Source organism: Anopheles coustani, chromosome X, assembly GCF_943734705.1.
Source record: "Anopheles coustani chromosome X, idAnoCousDA_361_x.2, whole genome shotgun sequence".
Classification (NCBI taxonomy): domain Eukaryota; kingdom Metazoa; phylum Arthropoda; class Insecta; order Diptera; family Culicidae; genus Anopheles; species Anopheles coustani.
Window position 1 is genome coordinate 3,408,877 of NC_071290.1, and position 20,703 is coordinate 3,429,579.

The 20,703-nt window shown below is 46.9% G+C and overlaps 4 protein-coding genes across 6 annotated transcripts; 2 read left to right on the forward strand and 2 right to left on the reverse strand.

Moving 5' to 3' along the window:
- The first annotated feature begins 673 nt into the window (after nt 1–673).
- LOC131268605 (tyrosine aminotransferase) lies at nt 674–4,146 on the forward strand. The gene is made up of 3 exons (XM_058270828.1): nt 674–1,444; nt 2,804–3,603; nt 3,679–4,146. Exons 1-3 carry the CDS (start codon nt 1,255–1,257, stop codon nt 4,027–4,029), a joined length of 1,341 nt encoding a protein of 446 aa, XP_058126811.1. The 5' UTR covers nt 674–1,254; the 3' UTR covers nt 4,030–4,146.
- A 1-nt stretch (nt 4,147) lies between these two features.
- On the reverse strand, nt 4,148–5,343 carry LOC131268606 (NADH dehydrogenase (ubiquinone) complex I, assembly factor 6 homolog). Its single transcript, XM_058270829.1, has 2 exons — nt 5,118–5,343; nt 4,148–5,051 (listed from the first exon to the last, which is right to left on the reverse strand). The coding sequence occupies exons 1-2, from the start codon at nt 5,216–5,218 to the stop codon at nt 4,235–4,237; spliced, it is 918 nt and encodes a 305-aa protein (XP_058126812.1). The 5' UTR covers nt 5,219–5,343; the 3' UTR covers nt 4,148–4,234.
- Nucleotides 5,344–5,455: 112 nt separating this feature from the next.
- On the forward strand, nt 5,456–8,655 carry LOC131269135 (putative mediator of RNA polymerase II transcription subunit 26). Of its 3 annotated transcripts, none has more exons than XM_058271463.1 (4): nt 5,456–5,505; nt 5,647–5,783; nt 5,853–7,612; nt 7,707–8,655. In XM_058271463.1, exons 3-4 carry the CDS (start codon nt 5,920–5,922, stop codon nt 7,832–7,834), a joined length of 1,821 nt encoding a protein of 606 aa, XP_058127446.1. In that variant the 5' UTR covers nt 5,456–5,505; nt 5,647–5,783; nt 5,853–5,919; the 3' UTR covers nt 7,835–8,655. The 3 variants fall into 3 exon arrangements, with proteins under 3 accessions (XP_058127446.1, XP_058127445.1, XP_058127444.1); XM_058271462.1 differs by having other exon boundaries at nt 5,894–7,612; XM_058271461.1 differs by having other exon boundaries at nt 5,647–7,612.
- On the reverse strand, nt 8,500–10,040 carry LOC131269137 (tRNA methyltransferase 10 homolog A). The gene has a single exon (XM_058271464.1). The coding sequence runs from the start codon at nt 9,873–9,875 to the stop codon at nt 8,952–8,954; it is 924 nt and encodes a 307-aa protein (XP_058127447.1). The 5' UTR covers nt 9,876–10,040; the 3' UTR covers nt 8,500–8,951.
- Between the last annotated feature and the right edge of the window lie 10,663 nt (nt 10,041–20,703).

A 20,703-nucleotide genomic window follows, 5' to 3' on the forward strand; every position in this document is an offset into this window, starting at 1 on the left:
CGTCGGAGTGGCGTTGTTTTCTTCTTCTTCTTGTCTGCTTCTTCTACTTTTGCTTCTTTCTCCGATCGCCGATGTCTTCGAGAGGTCGGGGGGGAGGGAGGGTAGGCCTTAGTGTAAGCGTACACTCGGGTGTTTTTCGCGATCCGTGTTGCCAATCTCCATTCATCTCCACACGCGGAGCCAGCCTGCCCCCTATATAATCCCAGGAGATCGAGGAGAGCTTCCTTCCGTTTCCAAGCAGGCTCACCCTGCCAGCCCACCCTTCGGGAGCCCGCAGGCCACCAGAGCAACAACCGACGGTCACTCTATGGTCGTCGGATCAAAACGAAAACAAACTTCGTTACCATTGTCGTCGTCGTGGTGTGGTTGTCGTCGTGGTTGTCGTCGTCGTTATCGAGGCTGTGGAATCCAACTGGTTCGAGATGCTGCGAAGGTTTATAAACGCCCGCGACACCGTCGAAGTTCGGCTAGTATCGAACTGGTATCCCAACGAGACCAACCAACCAACCAACCAAGCAAGCAACCAATCAAGCGATAACTGCGGAATTCGTAGGAACTTTCCAAGAGCTTCTCCCAAATCGTGTGTCGTATCTCTGGCGCCCCCGTGCGGTAATCCTGTTGTCGGTATCCTCTGTGTAAACTGCGCGCGCGCGCGTGTGTGTGTGTCGCTCGTACGAGGAGCGGAGCTGCTGGAAGCCTTGATGTAATATCCAAATGTCCTGTGTCGTGCCATTCGTCCGAAGCAAGGGTTGTGGTGCCTGTTTTGTCCTGTACATCCAGACCTTATGTGGACCCAGCGTGCCTGTTGCGTGAAGGCTTTTGTAGAGCAGCTTATATTGTGCGCGCAATAAATGAAAGTGTGAGGTGTGTGACTCGTGAGGTGTGTGCGGAAAAGGTGAGCAGCCATTCCCTAAACATCTAAGGGGATCTCCGAATGAACGGTTTTCGACGGTGCTGCAATTCTGCAGAGCTCTCGTAACGGTCGTCGCCAGTATCGCCGACTGCCGACAGGTAGCCCCGTTTTCCAGTAGAACACCACGGGAGTAAAACAGGTCCCCCGAAGACACAGGACCCCGAAGAATTGTAGACAAAACAGCCAGCCAGCAACTGGTAGCTGCCGCCCAGCGAGCCGTAGCGCCATACGTTAATCCTCCCACAAGCTATAAATATATATTTATAGATAGTCGATTCCAATCTCTCGGTTCCAAATCCCCCCCCCCCCCCGCGAAGAAAGCCGGTTTCTGTTTGGTGACTATGAAAGATTTGGTAGACATACCAACGCTGAACCAACTCAACACCCAGCGCCCAATCAAGAGCAAGCGTAACCGATGGAACGTGGAGATCTCGGACTTCGCCAGGCTCACGCATAATCCAATCCGCGCCATCGTCGAGGGGCTGAACATCCAACCGCATCCGGACAAACCGCTGATCGCCCTCTCGATAGGTAAGTGCGACCCTAGCATAGGTATGGTCTTCAGCCACCTTTTTCCCACCACGATCCACGAACATGTTTCGGGGGTTCAGGTCAGAACGAATGCCATTTGCCGTAAGCGACACGCCAGATTGTCTAGCTCCAACGAAACGTTTCCAAACTTGTCTTCAATCCCCCGAAGTCCGCAATAGCCAGTGCCGGGTAAGGGCTCAGCTGTGTGCAGTTGGATGTGGATGGCCCAGTTCCAAAAACAGCCGCTCTCGGCACGTGGCGTGCACCGACGAGAGCTGGAGGACGACATCCATCCAGTGTCGACGCTTCGGTTTTTAGCGACGCATTACGTGTGGCAACACAATGCGCGGCCGGTCGTCCAGGTCCTCACCGGTTTCCCCCCGGGGTGGCGATTAGTTGTTTTCTAGTCCATTTGCATAGTAGCCAAACTGCTTCGTCAATCGCCAAGTCGGTGACGGTGGTGGCGGCGTTGGCGCGCACGGATACAGCGGAGTCGGTTTTTTTAGTGGCTAAGACGACACACCGACGCCATTGGTTTACTGCGCCGATCGAACCACCCGGACGGAGTCGTCCGTGCGCGACCAATCACAGTCCGGTTGGCTTCCAGGAGGCAAACAAACAGGTTTTGGAGGCTTCACCGAACTTCAAGAACCTACCAGAGGGCAACGGCGGATCAAGTTTTTCAAACCACTCGCGCGCGCGCGTATCAAACGCATTCAAAGTAGAAATCCTGAATTCCTAAGGTTTGAGGTATTTGAGAGGAGGCTTTCTTCGCGGTGTTGTTTCGCCGCTCGCTACTCCACAGAGTTTGTTGTTGTCGACGGTTCAGAATGTTCCATGCTCTGCCATATGCTCCGCATTCCTCACTCCAGAGCACCTGGGGTTCGTCGGTGCGTGGAGTCCGAGTCCTAGTTCCAGATTTTGCCACCTGATGCAACCCTTCCAAATGGTTGGTACTTTTTGTTTGAATTTGACCAACCTCTCACCCCTTTGGCGCACGAAGGCGCGTTGCTTTCACTTGGGATCAAAAATTCTGACGAAAGCAATGCGAGTGTGTCGTCGTACTCGTGTGTCGCGACGAGGCTTAAATCCAGTTTCGGGGTTTTGTCATTTGCCTTTAAATTTCTTGCTTTACTTTTCCGCTCGAGTCGATTCGTGCTCTCCTACCATCTTTTGGTCCCGTTTGCCTACCTTCCCCTTTCCACTTCGCAAAGCGCGTGTGGAGTTTGGTTTTGTTTTTTGTTTTATCTATACGTATGTTTATATAAACAGGCGCTTGTGTGTGTATGTGATTGTGCTGTGTTTTTGAAAATATTTTTTTAAATAAAATTATGGAATCCACAACTTTTCCGTTTGCAGGAGATCCTACCACGTTTGGCAATCTAAAACCGTCGCAGGAAACAATCGACGCCATCCGGCAGGCAGTCGAAGACGGCAACGGCAACGGCTATGCACCAGCGAACGGTCACCAGGAGGCCCGTGAAGCGGTCGCCCGCTACGTCCAGCACCAGGGGCCGGTGTCGGCGAGCGACGTGATCCTGTGCAGCGGCTGTAGCAGCGCGCTGGACCTGTGCATCTCCGTGCTCGGTGTGCCGGGTAAGAACATTCTCATCCCGAAGCCGGGCTTCTCCATCTACCGCACGCTGGCCGAGGGTTTCGGGATCGAGTGCCGCACGTACGATCTGCTGCCCGAGCGCGACTGGGAGGCCGACCTGACGCAGCTGGAGCGGCTGATCGATGAGGACACGTGCGCGCTGATCGTGACCAACCCGGGCAACCCGTGCGGCAGCGTGTTTTCGCGCGCCCATCTCGAGGCGATCGTCGACATCGCCGAGCGCCACTTTGTGCCGATCATCGCGGACGAGATCTACGAGCATTTCGTCTTTCCGGGGCACGAGTTCTGTGCCGTCAGCTCGCTGTCGCGCCGGGTGCCGGTGCTGTCGTGTGGCGGGCTGACGAAGCGCTTCCTCGTGCCCGGCTGGCGCATGGGCTGGATCATCATCCACGACCGGGAGAACGTGTTCCGGGACGTGCGCAAGGGTCTGGTCAACCTGTCCGTGCGCATCCTCGGTAGCAATACGATTGTCCAGCGCGCCCTGCCGGCAATACTGGAAAACACCCCCAATGACTTTTTCGACGACCTCGTGGCAACGTTGCACGTAAGTTTGACCAACTCAATTCCCTCAAGATGAGCTAGCTGTAATATAAAAAAAAACCCTCCCTCTATTTGGCAGCGCCACGCCGAGATCGCTTACAAATCGATCAAGAAAATTCGCGGCCTTCATCCGGTGATGCCGGGCGGCGCGATGTACATGATGGTGGGCATCGACATCGACCACTTTCCCGAGTTCGAGCACGACCTGAGCTTCGTCGAGGCGCTCGTACATGAGCAGAGCGTGTTCTGCCTGCCGGGACAATGCTTCGAGTATCCGAACTTCTTCCGCCTGGTGCTGACCGTGCCGGAAGAGATGATCGTGGAGGCGGTGAAACGGCTGGAGGAGTTCTGCGAGCTGCACTACAAGATCGACAACGAGGAGCTGCTGGTGCAGCGCAACGGCTTGCTGTCGCAGATGACCCAGTACTGAGAAAGTGACGAAGTGTGCGCACTATTGCGTACCCCGGCTGAGGGCGAACAGAATATTCACTTAAAACGTAAACATATCTATGGCCTACCCTATATTACATACGCTCGGGAAATAAAGGTGAACTTCTTCTTTCTTTTATTTTACTCTTTTGCAACTACACACACACGCACACTCGCGGAAAAGTACGGTTTTCTTCTTCTTCTTTTCAATATTTTCCCCAAAACGTTCGCCAATACAACACCAACGGTAGCAGCGAATCCGTCCGCATCACGTTCGGATCCGTTAGGTGAAAATTCCGTAGCCTTAACCGGTGCAGAAATCGCTCTATCACTATGCTGGGTAGGAAAATTGGTTTCACGGCGCGTGGTACAGTTTTCAGCAGGCCCTGGGCCGTCTCCAGGTGCCGATGGGCAACGCTGGCCAGGGCAAAGGTCACCTCCTCCACGCCCTTATCATCCGCCCGGTTGCGCACCATGCGCTCCTGATTGACGCCGTGCGCAATCAGCACCTCCTGCGGTATGGGGACGGCGTTCCGGCGCGTCTGGTGCGGAATCGACCGCAGCAGATTGACGATGCCCTGCGCCTTGCCAAGGTGGGACGCGGCATGGTCGCAGTGCACGTTCCGCACGCCGTGCACCTCCAGCAGCAGGTACAGCACGCTCGACACCGACTGTTCGGCGTAGTCCTCCAGCTGCTTCACCGTGAGGAAGTTGAGGTTTGCGTTCGCCCTAGCGCTTATCAGCCGCTGAAAGTGCATTTTGGAAAGCTTGTGATCGTTAATTGCCCTCTGTAGCTCGCGGATGACGGGATGCTCTGGAACGTTGCTACCATTGGCGCCGCCCCGGTACAGCGTGTTGACGGTGTTCTCCCAGAACTTGAGCGGCAGCACGCCGACATTGCCGGCCGCAACCTTCTCGCTAACCTTCGCCACCTCAACGTTGAACGCCCGCACCGCCAGCGCACTGCGCCGCTGGGGGTTTCGCAACAGCAGTGTGCATAGGAAGTTTTCCTTATCGTTACTCCTGGGGAAGCGAAAGAGTAAGTGTAAGGTGTGTCACGGCTTGAAACAGCATTCCCGGTGCCCCTACCGAACCAGGTTCAGGCAAACGTTCTGTGATGCAACGTTGTCCGATTTTGTGCGGACGCTGTACAAAAGTCGTATCCGAGCAACACTTCTAGAAGTCCACATGGTACTTTTCTAAATTTCTTTAAAACAAGCACAGTAAAGTATACAACACCACTAAAAAAACGCACTGCCTTATTCAAACATGTTACATTACTCGCGTTTCTATTTACGTCGGCTTTACGAAACGAAAAGCATTATGGAATTGATTGCCAAAACAGAGAGGACGATAACAAACGAGTGTCAAACTTGAATGACAACAAACAACTGGTTTGCTGTAATCTGTTATAACGAGTTTGCACAGTTTGTTCTTGATGGTGTTGTTCAATTCCTAAAACATGGCAGTAAAAGTAGTTAAAGATATTTTTTTAATTTAATTTATTTTACCATGCACAGCCATCATTGGCCTTGCATTGCCGTCGCGGGTCCAATGCAAAGTGGCGACAACATTCCGATCAATAATAACTGTCAAAATACATTTTCTGTTTGTTTAGGTATTTGAGGGTGCGATTTGCTAGTTGCAGAAAGTCGGAAAGGTTAAAGATCGGAGAAGAAAATTGTATTCCCAGCGAAGTACGTCCACATATTTGCTGCCGTCGCACCATTGTTTGCCGCCGAAGGATATCATAAGGTTCGCGCAACCCTCTCGCAGCGAGATTGCTAAGAATGCGTGTTGGATTTTGTGTTTAATCTGGTGTAGAACTTTTCTTCTCAATCGATTCTGGCTGGCAAAAACGTCAGAACGAAACAGGAACCAAAAAAAATCGATGGATTTTCCAGACACACTGAAGATTCCGCTCGGCAAAGGGCTTGCACCTCAAGCGGGCGCCATCGTAAACGGGGCCCCCGTCGTGGGCAGCCACTCGATGTCGGGTGAGCAAGGCGCAGGGTACGTCACAGAAAAGCTGTACATGCTGCTGCAGCTCTACCTTCAAAACAAGGGATGGAATCCTTCGGTGGAGCTGCTGCAATGCTTCGCCGAGCTCAAGGATACCCCGATTCTGCCGAGCGCCTCGTATCTACAAACGCTAGCGAGCCGCGTAGCGCTCGACAACCAAGGGCGGCTGGTGCTGCGCGAGTCGGGGAAAATTGTGCTGCCCTACGAACACTTTGCCAATGCCGTTATGCTGAAGCATATGTCCGGGCCGCATGGGTTGCACCTTAGCATCGAGGCCACCGTGCGCGCCGTAATGGACTCATACACCATTGGGCGCGAATGCTTCGGCATGGAGAAAGAATTCATTGTCGAAGTCGTACAGTCCTGCCCTAGCCCCGCCTGCCGTTACTACAAGGGTCAGATCGGTGTTGGGCCCTACATCGATCAGGCCACATTCGGCAACCCTGGCGCACATCTGAACACCGAATATCTGTCCCATCTGCAGCATCAGAATGCGAGCGCAATTGAACTCGGCAATGCCAACGAAAGTGCACCGAAGGCACTGATGAGTCAAGTTAAAATATCCAAACCGACCGTCTCCCCGCAACACCAATCACACATCAGTGCCGCTCTCTTTCAGCAGCAGCAGCAGCAACAGCAGCAACAACAGCAACAGCAACAGCAGCAGCAGCAGCAGCAACAACTTGGTCGTTCCGTTATACCCCAAAAAGCGTCACCATTCGAACAGTTCAGCAACCTTTCCACATTCGACAAGCAGCGAATGTTGCAGCAGTTGCAGGATAAGCAGAAGCACTTTGATGTTAGTCTCGGACCACAGCTTGCACAGCAATCGCTGGTCGTTGGTGCCGCTGGTGCGGGCTCTGGCACGTTGAGCAGTGCGGTCTTGGGGAAACAGCAGCATGCCACAGCAGCCGCAACACTACTGCAACAGCATCAACTGGGACAAGCTACCGGTCCTCAACCCGGTGCCATTTCGCAGCCTTCCGTGCAGCACCATCATCTTCAAACACAACAGTCGGTTCCATCATTGGCCCCGCCACCTCTTCAACAGCAACAACAACAGCAGCAGCAGCAACAGCAACAACAGCAGCAGCAACAGCAACAGCAGCAAGTACAGCAGCTAGCGCATCCGTCGACCTTGCATAGTCAGCCTCCTAGCATCGGTGGACCGCTGGTGCCGATGATCAGCCAAGCAGTCGGCGTGTCGACCCCCAGCGTTCTCAACCAGGTACAGCAACACCAGCAGCAGCATCAGCAGCTAGCAATGCAAGCGCACCTCAGCCAGCCACCGCTGCAAACGGTCAACATGGACACGGGCCACAAACTGTCCGATTACATGCGCGGCGCCGTCGATCCGCACGAAAACGTCTCCTCGGCCAGCAGTGAGCTGTTGGCGCTGCACAACGGCGCCTGGAACCAGGAGCGCGACGGACTCGTCGTCAGCCAAGAGAAAATTATCCGCGCGTTCAGCGAGCTGATGCGCAACATTTCCAAGATGAAAACGTTCATCCGGCCGAGCATGTGCAAGCCGTACGGCAAGCAGTCGGAAAGTCTGCAGAAAAGTAAGCGTCCCCAACACGTATAGCATTGTTTATGATTTGTTGATGCACCGCATGCATAAATGTAAATTCTTTTCTCTCTCTCTCTCTTCAACAGCGCTATTCGACACGATTCAACTATTGCAGATGTTGCGAAACTGTTTGCCTGCACCTCATATTCCTGTGGTGTCGTGGAAGAGCGATCCGATCATCTCCGGAAGCAACTCCGAGACGGCGATAAATTGAAAGTTCCATAAACCCAATCGCCAGTAAACGGCAAGGGTTTAATGCGCAGCCAAATCTTTTTCAAAAGAATCCTACTGTTCGGTAGTAATTGTAATAGTGAAAGCATAGGTTTTTTTTTCAAATGCTCAACTTCCGTTCCCATACTTTGCGCCATTGTTTTTTGTTTGTTTGTTTTGTTTTTGTTATTTGAAATATTGTAATATTTATTCCAGCACAAAATCGCTTTTTGTGATTGAAAAAGTTAGCTAGTACTACGTTTATGCCATAATTGCGATAGCTTTAAGATTCTCTTCCTCAAGATTCCGTTGCAAGCAACACGGTTGAAGCGATTGCCAAAGATTAGCGACGAACGAACTAACATTTAACATTATGTCTATTTCGCTTAAAGTACTACTAGTGTAAGCATTTGAGAGAATATGGTAGTAGAAACGGTATCGGCGATAATATATCGAACATACATATAAAACGAAACTAGAGGAGGGCCGACCCTCCGCCGATTTGAGTTGCATTGATGAGATAATAATGCTGAATCTAGAGAAGAATACTCAGTGTGTATCATTAACTAATGGAATTGCCAAGTTACCGTACAGCATTTACATGATAATACCAATGATTATATGTGATTTCGCATCGTTTTCATATATTTATTAACAACGCTTAATCTACGCGGGGCGACCAACACCGGTCCATGTGTGATCTTAAAGAGAAAGAGGAGGAAAAACACTATGTAACTCCCTACAGCAAGTGCTGCTATTCAATATTCAATAAAGTGTATGTCTTCTCCTTCTTCTTGGCGTAACGACCGGCTTGATTTTGCCTGCCCATTAAGGGCTTACTAGACTTTTTTCCCTATGCGTACGTGGACCCGCCAGTCCTCTCGTACAGGGGAGGGTCCGGTCTCGGCTGGGATCCGAACCCACGCGACGTGGTGAAATGGTGACCTCCCGGCGCTCCCGCTCGGCTATCGCCGACCCCCCAGTGCATGTACGTCTTTATCGTTTAATTGTGTATTTTTATTTAACATTATGTATTTACAATCGTTTATCATTTAACATTACGAGTTCGCTGCTACGCAACTAACTATTTTGCTGTCGTCAGGACCATGTACCATTAGAGGTCAATCCATCGATTCGATCTTAACGTCGTTCTGCGGTAGATCACAGATTTCCGTTTTCTTTTCTTTTGCTGTAGCTCCTTTACGTGCCGGCATCACATCCAACAAAGTCTGTTGCCAATCTTTGCCGGTATTTATATTCAGAAGTATCTCAAATACTTGATTGATTGTCAGCACGGTCCGTGTTTTGAGTACAAGATGCTCGCCAAGCGGCAGACGAGCGTGCCGTATGCCGAACTCTTCCGCCAAACGGAGGCAATATCCTTTATGCTGGTTGTGGTCAACCAATCCTCCGATGACGTAGACGTGATTACGTTCGAGCGTTTCGATCACATTGTCCGATTCGCTCGTAAGGTAGATCAACTGTTTCGGGTCGAACAGTTTCATGAAATGCTCGGAGCTGAACCGCACAGGCCACTGCATACAACCATCGTTCCGCAAAAGATGTTTCTCAACAGCACCATCCGGGCGGATGCCGGTGAAATGCAGCGGTAGGGGTTTCTCGGAGCGTCTGTTGGCCGTGTAGACGCGTAACAACTGCTTGACGCACTTAGCCACATCCTTGTCGATCATGATCGTATCGAAGCTTAGATCGACGACCACTTCCGGCGATCCCGCCTCGTAAATGATTTCTCTCCGCTTCAACTCCTTCCGGCTAGGTCCTGTACGTACGGGTAGACCGAGTTTGACGGCTTCGATTCGTTTCGCTTTGCGCTTTGCCTTTTCCACACGCCTTTTCTCCTTCTTCCTCGCTTCCCATTTTTCCATTTTGAGCAGCTGTTTTCGTTTGCGTTTCGAGAGTGGTTCATCTGAATGTTCTTGTTCCACATCTTTTTCGATTTTCACTTCCTCATGGGTCGCATTCTCACTTCGGACCGTATCTTGGACCGATGCTTCAGCAGAAACTGCGGTAACATTCTCCATCATATAAACGATATTAAAGATTAATTGTATAGGATGTGCCTGGTGTATTGGGAAGTAAATTAATGCACGCTTATTTAAAAAGGGCTGCTGTTTGACCAGATTAACACTGCGACCTCCGCACGTTTCACGAAATTTGCTTCGCACGACAACAGGCTCGTTTCCTCAGATCAAGTTGCGTATTGCCAGTTTATTTGTGATGCGGTTGTCATCATACCATATGATGTTATCGAAAGGCATAATGTTGAATACTTGGTCGTGTTCTACCCAGTATTTCACATAAAATTGGTATTGTAAGAAACATACAATTTTCCCTTCTCCCAGACATAATTTTTTGAAATTTAATCGATTGCGATGGAGTGTTCATAATATGAACTACACTTTTTGCGCAGATGATATGTAAGTACCTTGTTCTGCGGCCCTCCATTAGCCATAATCTTTCGATGGTTCACCACTTTCTATGGTTCAAAGTTAGATAATAGCATAATTACATAGCTCTAAGATTTTCATCCTAAACATTCCATTGAAAGCAATAGGATGAAATACAAATCATTTAGCGCTATATTTATGTTACTACTAGGAAAGAACTCTATTACCAGCATATATTAGCAGAAACTGCATCGGTGGTAATATATCAAACATACATATAAAACCAAACTAGAGGAGGACCAACGCAACGTCTATTTGAGTTTTGAGATGAGATAGCGTAGGGAAAAGTCAAGAAACCTTTAAAAGGGCAGGCATTACCGAAGACGGCCATTCCGCCAAAAATGAAGATGAGCTAATAAAGAGGAATGTAGAAAATGCGTTACTGAGGGAGCTGCCAAGTTTCCGTGTGGCATGTACAACAAATACCAGCTGCAATACTATTTGTGAATTCGCATAATTGTAATATAACCATTTCCGAATTTTCAAACAAATCGCTTTATCTTCAAACAATAGTTCATGTAAAGTTCAGTTCAGGGTTCTATTTGTAAAATTAGGTACAAGTTTAAAGTACTCCGCACAGCTGTGCTGTAGTTCATTGCTCGACAAAGTGTATGTATCAAAAACTGTAAAATATCAAAAGCCATCAATCAATCTAACTTACCACATATTCTACCGTCCGGGCGATTTAAAATTCTGCCATCGTGATGTTTCTGATGCTGATGTCGACGGCAGCATGGCCAATAGTCTGCTTTCAATCTGTTTTCTGTTACGGTTAGTGTGAGATTACTGATTTTTCCTGTAGTTGATCCCGTAGATGTGATTACAATCTTTGCCGGTATTTATATTCAGAAGTATCTCAAATACTTGATTGATTGTCAGCACGGTCCGTGTTTTGAGTACAAGATGCTCGCCAAGCGGCAGACGAGCGTGCCGTATGCCGAACTCTTCCGCCAAACGAAGGCATTATCCTTTATGCTGGTTGTGGTCAACCAATCCCCCGATTACGTAGATGTGATTACGTTCGAGCGTTTCGATCACATTGTCCGATTCGTTCGTAAGGAAGATCAACCGTTCCGGGTCGAACACTTCCATGAAATGCTCGTTACTGGTCCGCACAGGTCACTTTTGATAACCATTCCGCCACTTTTGATAACTTTTGATAACCATTCCGCATCAAATGCGTCTGAACAGCCCCGTATTATTTCTCGGTTGTCCAAAGAGCTCGTGTTCTGGTTGCGAGAACTTCAATTTCAAATTTCCTGGAAATGTCACGGAAACTTCTTGACACGATCGTTCACGATTTAGTTCTGGATGTCAGTTTGGTTGGACTGAAATTTCATCCATCAAGCCTTCGCCCAATGAGCCATAACCCAAGAAACAGCGCTACACTGAAAATCGAGCAGTTTTTTGCATATTTTTATTGCATAAGTTTATTGGACGAGGGCTTTTACTGTCATCTTTGCCCAGAATTTTACCGTGAGTTCACACGGGCTTGCAACATTTCTGTGGCCGGGTTTTCTACGACCGATTTGTGCTCGCCGGAAGTGTCAAAGTAATCAAAAGTAGCCCAAGTCGGCCATCTTGCATGTCAAAAGTGTCGCAGCAACTCCCACCGGCACCGGGTCGCGGCGTTGGACGATCTGGCCAACGTTTTCGTCGCTTATGCGCTTCCAAAATTAAGCTTTTAACGTTTACTACATACATATTACATTACATACATACTTTAAACATTTGTCCGGGTTGTTCGGAACTGGGCTGACACCGGATAATCGAATTCGGTATGTGAAACCAGACGTACAAAAAAGCGCACGATTTTTTAAATATTGACTGCGGTAAACCCCAATGAAAAAAGTACAACAAAATGGAACGTCAGAAGCGTGATGATTTTCTGCCGTGTCTAGAACGCTCATTTCATTGACAAGTTCCTTATTGACACTGATCGGTTACGCCCTCCGTGTCAAGTTACAGCGTGATGCTGATCGATAACCCAGTTGACGTTAGAACTTCAATTTTGTTGTTGTTTTGAAAGAAGGTGCGATTTAGAAGGAACGTTGCCGCAGTTGTATGTTGGCCTGTCAAACCCTGTAACGCAAGGTCTTGCGTCATCGGTTCCAGCCCCTATCTCTCCCATGAGAAAAAAACGCAAACGCAAGACCTTGCATAAAGCTGTGACCACAAGTTAACCAATATGAAAAGTCGAGCACCTCTTCGAGCTCTTTCGAGCGCACCATCGTCAGCCAACCCAAAAGTGCTGGGATGCATTTGGCTTGACTGTACAGGTTTTTAGTATGGTACGCTTGATGTAGTCACGCGGTTCAGCGGACATCAGAGGGTCCGAAAGAAAAATGCAAAAAACTGCTCGATTTTCAGTGTAGCGCTGATTCTAGGGTTATGGCTCATTGGGCGAAGGCTTGAAGGATGAAATGTCAGTCCAACCAAACTGACATCCAGAACTAAATCGTGAACGATCGTGTCAAGAAGTTTCCGTGACGTTTCCAAGAAATTTGAAATTGAAGTTCTAGCAACCAGAACACGAGCTCTTTGGACAACCGAGAAATACTTGTTTCATTAAATGTACGTAATTCGTCTCGAAATTACCAGGTCTTCCTGGCCAAATTACCTTCCACTAGGTTCAACTTATCAATAACCTCTTCCAGCATGGCGTCCCGTCCCATACGTCCCGTACGAAAGTGCGCGATGAGGCAAAGTAGCGCGGAAAGATCGCCGGTAGTTGTGGTGGATGCATCACTCGAAGATATGATGAAAGACGACGCAGGCGAGTTCGTCAAACTGTGTTCGCGCATCAATCGAGTGAATAAATTTTCAAAAAAAAGATTTCCACTCCATTTCACCGGGATCCGGCCGGACGGGGCTGTTCAGACGCATTTGATGCGGAATGGTTATCAAAAGTGGCCTGTGCAGACCAGTAACGAGCATTTCATGGAACTGTTCGACCGGGAACGGTTGATCTTCCTTACGACCGAATCGGACAATGTGATCGAAACGCTCGAACCTAATCACATCTACGTATTAGGAGGATTAATTGACCACAACATGCATGGCGAATATTTTCATCATTTGGCGGAATTATTCAACATTCGGCACGCTCGTCTGTCCCTTTTGGAGCATGTCATTGTCAACGACAGTACAGTGCTTAGAATCGATCACGTTTTTGACATGCTACTAGGTATTCATGCCGGGAAAACATTGAAGCAGACGTTAATGAACATCCAGCCATCGTAAGTTATAAAACTCCTCAATGCACCAGGCACATTTTTTTAATCAGTTTTTTTATGTCTTTTAGCGTACAGTACGCTTCTGCAGCGCTGAAAGTAGAAGCGAACAGCGATGCTCCAATTGTGAATCTTCCGATGGAGTCGCGGCAGAAGTGGCTGAATCAGCGGGAGATGTTTTACGAAGAAGGATCGCCGCAAGTGATCGTGGATCTGAGCATAGATATAATGTTGAGCGACGACGAGGCGGCCATATGCGTCAAGCAGTTGGCACTCATGAATAAGATCAATAGAGGCGCAAAGAAATCCATTCCGCTTAGTTTAACCGGCATCGGCCTCTGCGAGTTCGGCTCCGTGAAAAATCATATTTTACAAAACCCAAGTAATCTGGAATGGGCTGTTAAGTACACCAAAGATCATTTTTTTAATGTGTTCGACCCGAAAAAAATGATCTACCTAACGAACGCGTCGGACAATGTGGTCGGTACGCTCGAACGTGAACACTTCTACGTTATAGGAGGATTGATTAACCATATCCAGCAGGCCAAATTTTTTCTATTTTTGGCGGAATGCATGGGTATACGGCACGCTCGTCTGCCGCTTGATGACTATCTCAAAGTTAACAGTAGAACAGTGATTGCACTCAATCATGTGTTTGAGATGCTTCTAAACGTCAATGCCGGTAAAGATTGGCACCAGACTATACTGTCCGTGCTGCCGGCAACAGTAAAACAGGAACGGAACAACTAAAGGAAAAAAAACAGCAATCTCACAGTAATCGTAACAGACAACAGGTTGGAAGAATATTATTAGCTATGCTGCCGGCGACATTGATAAGAGAAACATCATCTTTTCATAGAAAATCAACAGTAATAGTAGCAGTGAAAAATAGCAGAAAGTTGTCTGATGGCGCAAAAACATCCGGCAGCCGTAAATTGACAGAAGCTGCAGCAGGAGCACGATGGAAGAATTTTAAATCGGGATCCGGACTTAAGAATATGTGGTAAGCTAGATTGATTGACTGACTGGCTTTTGATATTTTGTTTTTTTTTTTATACATAAACTTTATCGAACAATGAATTACAGTACTGCTGTATGTAGTTCCTTAACTTGTTTCTACCTTTACACATACATCTCTGAACTGATCTGGCTTGCTATATGTAGCAGTTTTTGATACATACACTTTATCGAGTAATGAATTACAACTTAGCTGTGCAGAGTTCCTAAACGTGTTCCTAATGTTACACCTAGATCTCTAAATGGAACTTTACATGAGATGTTGAAGATTAAGCGTTAGATTTGACTAGAACGATGTAAGAATGTTTAATCGTCCGGACGAAAGAAAGAATAGGTGTTTAGATAGATTGATTGACTGATGGCTTTGGATATTTTGAAGTTTTTGGTACATAAACTTTATCGAGTGATGAACTACAGCACAGCTATGCAGAGTTCCTTAACGTGTTCCTAATGTTACACCTAGATCTCTAAATGGAACTTTACATGAGATGTTGAAGATTAAGCGTTAGATTTGACTAGAACGATGTAAGAATGTTTAATCGTCCGGACAAAAGAAAGAATAGGTGGTTAGATAGATTGATTGACTAATGGCTTTGGATATTTTGAAGTTTTTGATACATAAAGTTTATCGTATGATGAATTACAGCACAGCTGTGCAGAGTTCCTTAACGTGTTCCTAATGTTACACCTAGATCTCTAAATGGAACTTTACATGAGATGTTGAAGAATAAGCGTTAGATTTGACTAGAACGATGTAAGAATGTTTAATCGTCCGGACAAAAGAAAGAATAGGTGGTTAGATAGATTGATTGACTAATGGCTTTGGATATTTTGAAGTTTTTGATACATAAAATTTATCGTATGATGAATTACAGCACAGCTGTGCAGAGTTCCTTAACGTGTTCCTAATGTTACACCTAGATCTCTAAATGGAACTTTACATGAGATGTTGAAGAATAAGCGTTAGATTTGACTAGAACGATGTAAGAATGTTAAATCGTCCGGACAACAGAACAGGTAGTAAGATAGCTGGCTTATTATATTTTCCAGTTTTTGATACATACACTTTGTCGAATAAAGAATTACAGCACAGCTATGCGGAGTACCTTAAACTTGTACCTAATTTTACAAATAGAACCCTGAACTGAACTTTACATGAACTATTGTTTGAAGATAAAGCGTTTTATTTGTATATACAAAAATGGTTATATTACAATTATGCGAATTCACAAATAGTATGGCAGCTGGTATTTGTTGTACAGCTCGGTCGTACGCTTCAAGAGCTTCGTCTCGTCCTCAGGGCAAGAGCGGCTCCGCAGCCAATACGGTCAGCTCCTGCTATGATTGTCTTGTCTTGAACAAGGTGACTAAGCCAAGCTCAACAAGGGACGGCATGGATGAAAGTTCCTGTTATCTATCTGCCTCAGCATAAGCGAGAAAAGTATCACAGGTTACCAGATAGAACTTCAAAATTAAGCTGCCAACAATTATGTCGCTATTAATAAGGCTTGCAAAGCATACCCTTGCCCTAAGTCTGCTACAAAGCGGCAAAGTAACGTAAGTGCGGCGTACACATAATGTACTTAATAGATTGATTAATGGTAATCAGTGTTTTCTTTACAAACGAGGCAAACGTTGCTACTCCGGTGGGGGTGCGTCCAGTTTTGCCTGGTATGAGAAAACTCGGTACGCATATCTTCGCCTCGTCTGCTCCGGTCAGTTGCTTGAGTTAATTGGACTGGAGATTCTTTCCCAGATCCGTGCCCACCGTAGCACGAACCGAAATGTATGTACTATAAATGCTTCCATTACCTCGACAATATAATTAAAAGACGCACACGCGCTCAGCACATGGAAGATTAATTTCACAATCTGCCGGTGCCGTTTTCCTCCCTTCGCTGGCAGCATCGATTACTTTGGGGGTGGTTTTTAGAAGTTCCGGGGGGGGCGAGATCAAACTCTCCTGCAGACACGAGCGCCTTCGAACGAACTTCTTAGTGCGTTAAATGGACCTTAGTTTGAGCGCGGATGTGTTCCCGGAGGTCGTCAATTGCAAATCGCACGGCGCAGATGGTGCGTGCACACCGATGAGTGTGTAAGACTGGCACATTCGAGCGTCAATGTAGTGTGTTCGATGGAGCTGTTCCCTTTTCGGTTTGGGATGTTATTCTTAGCTTACTATTTGAATTATTATTTTTGTTAGCTTGTAGCGCAAATAATGATCGGTCGGTGGTTCAATTAATGGTATGGCACGGGGGGGGGGGGGAACGGTTGCTGGTCGGCACTCCGGGTGGACACGTGTGTAGGCCCCATTTGTAGTAGTTGCAGATTGCGTCCACGCTGCATGAAAGTGTGCGCTTTCCCCGAGAAGTTCCCCGAGAAGTGATTTATGTTGAAACGGTGGACGATCTACGGTCAGCTGAAACGGGGGAGGGAAAGGAGGGGGAGAGTAATTAGGTGCGTGCAAGATTCTGTTTTGTGTCTTGTTAGCACGCATACCGAAACCCTCAAGCCTTTCTGTCCCGGTGGAAACGGTCCGCAAGGTTTTCCAATTGATAATGGCAACTGAACACGATAAACGAGTTACACTGCAACTCGCTATAGTTGTCATACTGATTGAACATATTGGAGTAGAGTTGTTGTGCAAAGATTCGTAAATCGATGAATCTAAAGTTCTACAAAATACATTAGTTCCATTGGCTACTATTTTCTACGCGAGTCGAGTGTGTGTTGTTTACTTCTTTCCATTCACGATTCGTTTGTCATTGGATGGATTGTTGGTCCATCACTGTGTCCGCTGGGGCAGGTGCGGGTGGAGTAGTAGGGCCACTGGTGGTGCGAGGACAGACAAAGGCGCAGTGAGGGAGGGACGCTGACGCTGTCGACTCGAACAAACACATGTGAGCAGGATGCCAGGCTGGGTTGGACGTATGGCTGTCTATTTGTGTTGTGATTAGTTGTGTTCGAAGGTTTTAAATTATTCAATAGATTTTAGTTTGGCTACGTATTCCGGTAAAGCTGTTGAATCTGGAGTGTTGCTATCAAAAAACTGTCCGGGCAGTCGTAGTATCGTTCCATATGATCTAATGCCAAGCAGGACGATGGGAAGAGCTTCTGTCCATGCTTTTTGGTTGGCGCAAGTGGTTTATCCCGAGGAGTGCCGATAACGTTTTGAAAAGACTCCGACTCGAACTGCCTGCCTTGATCGATGGTGATCTTTTCGGGCATGCCAAATCTCGCGATCCAGTTCGCGACCAACGCTTTGGCAATAAAGGTTGCCTTCCGCTGGTGGCAAGGGACCGACAAGATCGATGTGTATGTGCGCGAAACGCTGGTTTGGTGTTGGCATCCGGTCAATCGGGTGTTTTGTTATGCCGGCTGATTGTTGCTTTTTGGCATGCGATGCAGGATTCGACGGCATTACGAAACGCTGTGATACGGAGTGTATTGTTGCTCGTACGCCAGGATGAGATGTGTAGTGTACTTGTGGCCTGTGTTTCGGTGTCTGTTGGTTGTGCTTGCGCCATTTGTTCATAATCGATCGTATCCGTTGTGAATAGATTCGATTCGGCTCAGCATGTCGGCCACTTCATTTTCGTCGCCAGGGTACGTGGCGGATATCCGTAGTGTTTGCGCTTCGACGTGTGTGGCGTTAAGTGTAGTGATGTCTTGGTACGCGTTTACTATTGCAGTGAATCGGCGGATCGGCATAGAATGTTTTTATGCTTTGGTCACTTGTTGTGTTAATGGCGTGAATTTCCTGGCGAGTTGTGTTTTCGATTAGTTTTTCTCTTTTAACGTCGACCAGTAGGTCGAAGTTGTGCAAAAAATCGGTGCCTATTATGGGTGTGCTCACGTCAGCTATCACGTAATCCCATGTAAAATTTCGCCGTAAGCCAAGGTCGATCGTGAGGCGTTTGGTACCGTACGGTTGCATGATTTGTTATCCAGGATGTGGATGCGGCTTATGGTGGTAGTTTGCAACGTGTTGCTGTGAGCAACACTTTACTTGCTGAAGTGTTAGTGGATGGTTCGCTAGCTTGAGTACTCGTGGTGAGTATGCTGCGAGGCTTAGATGGTGGTGTGTTACTATTTCGTGGTGAAAGCTGGTTTTGGCGTCTGGGCTATGGTGAGAAGGTGAGTTTGAGAGTGAGAATCTTACTATTTTTTTTTAGAGTGGTCTCAGGATCGGTCGGATGCTCTATCTCGCATTTTTCAGCCTTGTTGCCATGGCGATGGTGGTACCAGCATATCCATCGGCTCCAGTGCTTGGGCGTTGACCCCAGGAAGGTCCACAAGGCTTTTCTTAAAATAAAAAGTTGCAACTAAAACCAAAAATTCTGATGTTTCTGTTCGACCAGTTCTCAGAACCAACTTAACTATCCCTAGAATGCCTTTTAGGGGTCATTTAGACGTTTTTGGTTTTTCGTGGCATTTCCTCATCATTCCACTTGGTCGAAATTGAGTTTGATCAGCTTTTAATTTTTTCAAAATTTATTATGCACATCCAGAAAAAAACGAACAGGAATAAGAATTTCAAAAATATTATAATACTTTTGCAATTAAAAGTATAATAAATAAACGCCCATAGTAACGCAATTATTGCTTCGAAAAGCTCGCGTGCGGAATAACGGAACAAAGCACAGGACGAAAGCAACCTATGGAAAATTTTAAAATCCATTTTTTTCTGAATTTACATGGCACATTTTGAAAAAATAACAGTTGAACAGGATTAAAATTCGATTCACATCGATCTTTTTTGCTTTAAACCGAGCGAGCGGAATGATGATATGGTACATCCAAAAATGAAAACGTCAAAAGATAGTCAACAAATATACTAAAAAGTACCAGTTTACTGATTTGAAATCTTCAAAAATAGTGAAGAGTTAGTTAGTTGTTTAAAATAGTTTTAAAAATAAGGATCTAAATGACCCAACAAAGGAATCAGGCAAGTTTCCAAAGCAGTGTTTTCTAGTCTTTATCTATTATTGAGTCTTTCTTTTATCTATTATTGAGTCTTTTCTAGGGTATTTTCAAATAAAGCAAACAGTAAAATTGCAAATAGTTTAGTCAAATTTCGTTCACTGAGTACTAAGTGCCGCTTTACGTCGCCAGCTCGGCAATAAATGCACACGTAAACGACCACTGAAACAGTGTCCAACCGCAACCATACTCGCGTCGTCGTCTCGTTGACCTTCGGCGCCCGTAAACTCCGGAACTCCGGCATGTTCTTCCACTTTTTCCAATGCATCGTCCGCCGACCCAAATTATCTGCAGCACCACTTTCACGTCAATGCACAGCCCGTGAACATTTTTCCCACTTCATGCATTTGTGATTCTTTTGATGATGACGATGAGAGAAGCCCACCGCGGCGAGTCCTCCAAGCGGGGGGTTTTTAAATAGCCAAAGTGTGTTGGAAAGGCGAATGGTGAATTTATATTTTTTGTTGCTTCCGCTAAACACTTTGTATTTTTTCGTTTCATCTTGTCGGTGAACCGGCAAAACGATCCTCACCTCCATCCCCCGCGGGACGGCTGTTCGGGTGTTAAAACAATCCAATCGGTTAGCTGGACCGGTGTGTGTGTGTAGGATGTGATGGCGTTCAGCGGATCATTATAATGCATCCCGCGCTCGCGTCTAATTATCCGTGAAATATGCCCCGAAGTATAGCCGCTACCGAAGTGGACGTTGTCTGGTGGAAAAATTAACAACACAAGCCCCCTCCAACATTGTCCGCCATAGTTCGTAGGTGTAAAAGCTGAAAGAGAAAATTGCACGAAAAGCTTGTGTGAGGGGTGGAAAAAGGGTGCTTGCAACAAAATCTATTTTGCTCAATAAAATCAATCTACCTGCCATGCGAAAGGTCGGTAGCAGGAAGGAAAATAGCTGGTTAAAACCGCGCTTGGAAAAGGAGAAAATTTTCAAAGTAAATTTCAACGTTTCATGTTTTACCCTTTTTTTCGTAAGTAATGCAGCCACTCTGTAATTTTATTAATTGTTTGTTTTGTCTGTCTTGTTTTTCCCTTGTTTTCCGACAGTAAATACTGGTTGTGGTCGATCCATTAATACGCACACGATACTTGTTCGAAGGGCTTTTCCAGGCTTGTGTTTTCTTGACCTACATTAAGCATCCCTCGGTTGTGCAAGCGCTTGT